This window comes from Sinocyclocheilus grahami, unplaced genomic scaffold (genome assembly GCF_001515645.1).
Source record: "Sinocyclocheilus grahami isolate Dianchi unplaced genomic scaffold, SAMN03320097.WGS_v1.1 scaffold1006.1, whole genome shotgun sequence".
Lineage (NCBI taxonomy): Eukaryota > Metazoa > Chordata > Actinopteri > Cypriniformes > Cyprinidae > Sinocyclocheilus > Sinocyclocheilus grahami.
In genome coordinates, this window is record NW_015506185.1 from 757,260 (window position 1) to 762,717 (window position 5,458).

Sequence of the window (5,458 nt, forward strand, 5' to 3'; positions counted from 1 at the left end):
AGTTCAGTTATATCACTGTTCTCATGGTTTGGTCAGTTGTTACTGTCTAATTTGCTAAAATATGAAGTATACAATCACATATACATTTATGAGAGCTTTATAGACCTGTTTAAATGACTCCTGAAACTCTGCAGTGTCCATGTGCTCTTAGCAGCAAGAGAAGTAAGACTTTAATTCAAACAGTAAACAGATATTAGGCTGTGGACGTGAGCAAAGAGTGGGACTATATAAGCATCATGTCCTTAACAGTAAACAGATATTAGGCTGTGGACGTGAGCAAAGAGTGGGACTATATAAGCATCATGTCCTTCAGCTGTTTATGAGCTTCACTGAGTCAGTGTGAACTAATTAACACACCTCCTGCGCTCAACTTTAACTCTAATTATGATAATCTGTCATTTTCATACCCATGATAGTAAGACATTTCATATAAATGCATTTAATTTGTTGATTTGTTAAGTAAAGTTGTGGTAGAACTCATTGTATGGAATATGGTTGCAACAAGTTATTATTATAACGATTATTCGAGTGATTAATCGACTAAATGTTTATTTCATCAATTAACTCGTAGGTTATTCAATTATTCAGCTTTTGCAGTTAGCTAAAACATTGAGTTATGCATATTCTAACTAATAAATAAAACAAGAAAATATCTTCAGCTTTTAAAAATGTAGAATTAATTTTTTTTAGGAAATTGTATAGGGCTGCACAATTAATCACATTTCTACATTTCTAATTTAATTGTTCAAAGTCCACTTATGTTATTATTCTGCATGCTTGAGATGTGTTATGTTAAGGGCTTTTACACTTTTACATATTTTAGTATAGCATTATAATACCATGCATATTTTAATTGCATATTTACTGTTTTTCATTGTTGTTGTTGTTGTTGTGTAAAGAAACCAATCCAATGTATAGTTGACATTTGAGGCTTAATATTATAGCAATGCAATAGGTTTTTCAGTAAGAGTGTTTTCAGCTTGTTTATTTTCGTTAGAAAACACGGCATGCAGTTGCTTCAGACAGCAGTATAAACATCACTCAGTGTAAACCGCGATAATCGTAATCAACGATTCTGAATTTTGTCATAAAATTGTGTTTTCTCAATACAAATAAATGCGGCAGAGAGACGTTCTCATTCATCATTTAATTAACTGTTTGAAAAAGTAAGTACTAGTAAGTGATGCATGCTAAACATATCCTTTTGTAAGTCATATGGAACTAAATATATGTAAGTGAAAAGATGTTTAATTTCTGGATAAACTAGTCTTTTTTTTTAATTCACAGCATTTCCTCTCTTATTATAATACCTTGTAGTGTTACTATAATGAAAACAGTCCTGAGCCAGATCGAGTTTTTGTCTAAACTATTGCTTTAATGTAATATTTTGGGATATTTTGCATTCACTAATTAAAAAGACAACTGACAAGCATTCGTGTGAGGGGTTATGGGATAGCCCAACTTTAGTTTTCTGGAGAATATTTGCACAGACTGACAGCCGGCGTTTGCGCATGCTATCAAATAAAGCATACTGAATGTTTGACTGTGTTACGATTACTTTTTTGGTTTTCTTTTTTCAGATCTGTTCCTCCATGCCACGTTACAATGAGCTGTGACGTTGTAAAGATAGAGTTTAATAAAGAGAAGAATGTGGATTTTACATGCCATCAGTGTGGAAAGAGCTTCACAAGTAAAGGAAACCTCAAAGAACACATGAGAATTCACACCGGAGAGAAACCCTTCACATGCCCTCAGTGTGGAAAGAGTTTCTTACGTAGAGGAGGCTTTAAGATTCACATAAGGATTCACACCGGAGAGAAGCCGTATGTGTGTCAGCAGTGTGGAAAGAGCTTTATAAGTCAAGGAACGCTTGGCACTCACTTAAGGTCTCACAGTAATGAGAAACCGTTCAAGTGCCCTCAGTGTGAAAAGAGTTTCAGACGTAAAGACCTCTTCAGTCGTCACATGAGAGTTCACAGTGGAGAAAAGCCTTTCTCATGTCCTCATTGTGAGAAGTGTTTTTCAACTAAATGCAGCCTTGGTATTCACAACCGAATTCATGCCGCAGATAATCCGTTCTCGTGTCCTCATTGTGGAAAATATTTTGTATCTAAAACCTACCTTGAGGATCACATAAGAATGCACACCGGAGAGAAGCCGTTCACATGTGATCAGTGCGGAAAGAGTTACAAATGGTCAAATAGTCTCAGAGTTCATAAACTCTTTCACTCCGGAGAAAAGCCATTTAAGTGTGATCAGTGCGATAAGAGGTTTGTTATGAAATCACAACTAAAGGCCCACATGAAAACTCACACTAAAGAGAAGCCTTACTTGTGTTGTGTTTGTGGAAAGAGTTTTGCATGGCTGGGCAGTTTTAAAGACCATCTAAAAATCCACTCTGGTGTGAAAGAGTATTTGTGAAAAGATTGTGGTAAAGCCGTTACTGCAGCCACCGCAGGATCCATACTGGAGAAAAATCTTACAAGTGCTCGCATTGTGAGAAGAGCCCCGATCTCACACCTCATCAACATGTCTTTCATTTCTTCCACTGTTCCCATCTGCTGCTGCTGTTACTCCTATTCTCAAAAAAACGAATCTGGATCCTGTAAATCTATCCAACTACCGTCCAATCTCGAACCTGCCGTTTGTATCTAAAATCATGGAAACGACTGTTGCCTCTCAGCTGCAGTCATTTCTAGCTCGCAACAATCTCTTTGATATTTTTCAGTGTCTGGTTTTCGCTCACGGCACAGTACGGAAACTGCTCTAGTAAAGGTTGTCAATGATCTATTGCTTTCTGGAGACTCGGGCAGTTTATCAATCCTTTTATTACTTGACCTCAGCTCAGCTTTTGATACTGTTTGTCATAAGATATTACTATCTGGCCTGGCAGAGGTTGGCATCTCAGGTTCTGCATTATCCTGGTTCTCCTCATATCTCACAGATAGGCAATACTTCATCTCACTGCACAATTCCAAGTCTCCCACTGACTTGCTCAAACAGGGTGTTCCCCAGGGCTCAGTTCTCGGACCATTATTATTCATCCTCTACGTTCAGCCTCTTGGCCAAATAATTCATCGTCATGGTTTTAACTACCACTGTTATGCCGATGACATCCAGATATATACTGCTTGTCAACCAGATTCTACCCATTCGATGGCATCCTTATCTTCATGTGTCAGTGAGTTAAAGGATTGGCTACATTCAAATTGTCTTAGTCTGAACTTGACTAAAACAGAAATTGTAATAATTGGTCCCCCATCTCTAATAAAGAATAAAATTGATGTTTCTAGCTTTGACCTTGACGCTATTTCTATTTTCCCATCGGCTACTGTTAGAGACTTAGGTATCATTCTAGACCCATCACTGACCTTGGACGACCTATTATACATTATACACCTATACATTAGCAAACTCTCCAAAGCTGCTTTTTTTCAACTATGTCGAATTGCGCAACTTCTTCCTTTCCTCAGTAGAAACGATGCGGAATCATTAGTGCATGCAATTATTACCACTCGCCTTGACTATTGTAATGCTCTTTTCTCTGGCTTACCAGCTCACTCCATCGTTCGTCTGCAGTACATTCAAAATTCTGCTGCCAGATTATTAACTTCCACAAAAAAATCTGCTCACATCACCCCTATTCTATTTAATCTTCACTGGCTGCCTGTATCTATTCGTGTGCAATACAACATTCTTCTGCTCACCTGTAAGGCACTCAAAGGTCTTGCTCCCTGCTATCTTTCCGACCTACTTTCTTCTTATATACCTTCTCGCGCACTCCGCTCTTCTAATTCTGAACTTCTTGGTGTACCTAGGTTCCGCCTATCTTCAATGGGTGCTTCTCTGTTACTGCACCCAAACTTTGGAATTCACTTCCCCTGGCACTCAGAACAGTCACCTCTTTTGTGTTTAATCAACACTATCACTAATTTACATTGTGCATTTGTCTGTTTTGTTTTCTGTTTCTGTCTTTACTACATAATCGGTGTTATATGCAACTGCATTATTTGTAACTGAATTGGGCAAATGTCCAATGAAATTGTTTCTTTGTAATCGATATTTGCTGCTTTGGTGTACCTTGTAGAGCGTCCTTGGGCTTGGGAAAGGCGCTATATAAATTAAACATATTATTATTATTATTATTATTAAGAGTTTCAAACAGTCAGGAGCCCTAAAAGACCACGAGAGAATCCACACGGGAGAGAAACCGTTCCAGTGCCTTCCGTGTGGCAGGAGTTTCACTCACTCCAAAACGGCACAGATGCACAGAAAGAAGCATTGTCCCAAATTAAAGTCAGTATGACTGGAGAAACAAGAGCTTAAGAGCTCAACAGTTCACGAGTGCTGAGTTATTGCCCTTGTTTTACTCCGTTTGGGTTTCGAAATGTGAAAAATGTGAAAAATGTTCAAACACACCTTACTGAGCCTGCAGTCTTTCACCTAATATAAATGGCATGTAGTAAAGTTACAAATCTTCATTAGAGTTCAATTGTTTCTTAGCATTCACTGCTGCTGCATTTTTGAAAAAGTCCAGAATGTTTCTGTTGAAATGGACTTTTATTAAAGCAAATATTCTACTGTGAGTGCTGCACCCGAGTCATCCTTACGTGCACATTTGAAGTTCACTGGCTTTACATCAGTGCAACGCTGAACTATTTTTTTTATTTTTATTTTTTTCTTGTCACCTACTGTCACTTTTCAGTGATTTACTAAAAACCATCACTAGAGTAACAACACAGGGCAGCCTACAGTAATAATCAACGGGGAAGCTATTCTAACTCCGATCATTTCTGTTCTAGAAACTGATTAATCATTTCATTTCATTTATATCTGTAAAAAATGTGACTTGTAGCCTAGTTTTTGGGAAGTAACAGGTGTTTCTAACATCATTTAAAGAAACATTTTTAATTGAGTTTAGTAGAAGACTAAGCGACTTCGGTAATAATGCGCACTAATAACGGGGTCCACTGGAAGCGCTTCCACCTTCAGTCCAGCAGGTGGCGGTATTCATCTTAAACTTCTTTGCTCTCATTCTCCGCCAATAACAACAATAGAAGAAGAAGAAGAACAATAACAAAGCGAGCTCTTCAGTCCTCTGGTCTTGTTGTGTTTGGTAAGTGCTGGTTTTAGATCAGTTTAATCATTGTTCTCATGATTTAGGTATTTTGAGTAATTTTAAAGTCTAGCAGTTGTCTCTCTGTAGGTAAAATGCCAGAAGGTATTTGGTGGCGTTTTAAGATTTAGTGTCTAGTTTAGCGGATTCACTCCGTATTTAAATCAGGTTTGTCAGCTTTGTTTGCAATCAACTACACGCCTCTATTTGGATATAACTATTTATTTTTACTTTTTGATAGTTTTAACCTTAATGCTGTAAAATACTCATACAAACATCCCCTGTATTAAAGGGGTCATATGATGCTTTTTTAAAGATCATTATTTGGTGTAACAGAATATG

At 37.5% G+C, this 5,458-nt stretch overlaps 2 protein-coding genes across 3 annotated transcripts in view; both read left to right on the forward strand.

Moving 5' to 3' along the window:
• Window positions 1–1,574: 1,574 nt before the first annotated feature.
• LOC107565511 (gastrula zinc finger protein XlCGF49.1-like) overlaps window positions 1,575–5,458 on the forward strand; it is a 7,855-nt gene continuing 3,971 nt past the window's right edge. Inside the window, exon 1 of the mRNA XM_016250755.1 lies at window positions 1,575–2,437. Within this exon, the coding sequence (XP_016106241.1) occupies window positions 1,606–2,421 (816 nt within the window). The 5' untranslated portion in view covers window positions 1,575–1,605 and the 3' untranslated portion in view covers window positions 2,422–2,437. The remainder of the gene's footprint in view (window positions 2,438–5,458) is intronic.
• The window catches only part of LOC107565510 (gastrula zinc finger protein XlCGF8.2DB-like), a 4,882-nt gene continuing 4,444 nt past the window's right edge, over window positions 5,021–5,458 (forward strand). For both annotated transcript variants that reach the window (XM_016250754.1, XM_016250753.1), the window contains exon 1: window positions 5,021–5,116. The gene's annotated coding sequence lies outside the window, so the exon portion shown is untranslated. The remainder of the gene's footprint in view (window positions 5,117–5,458) is intronic.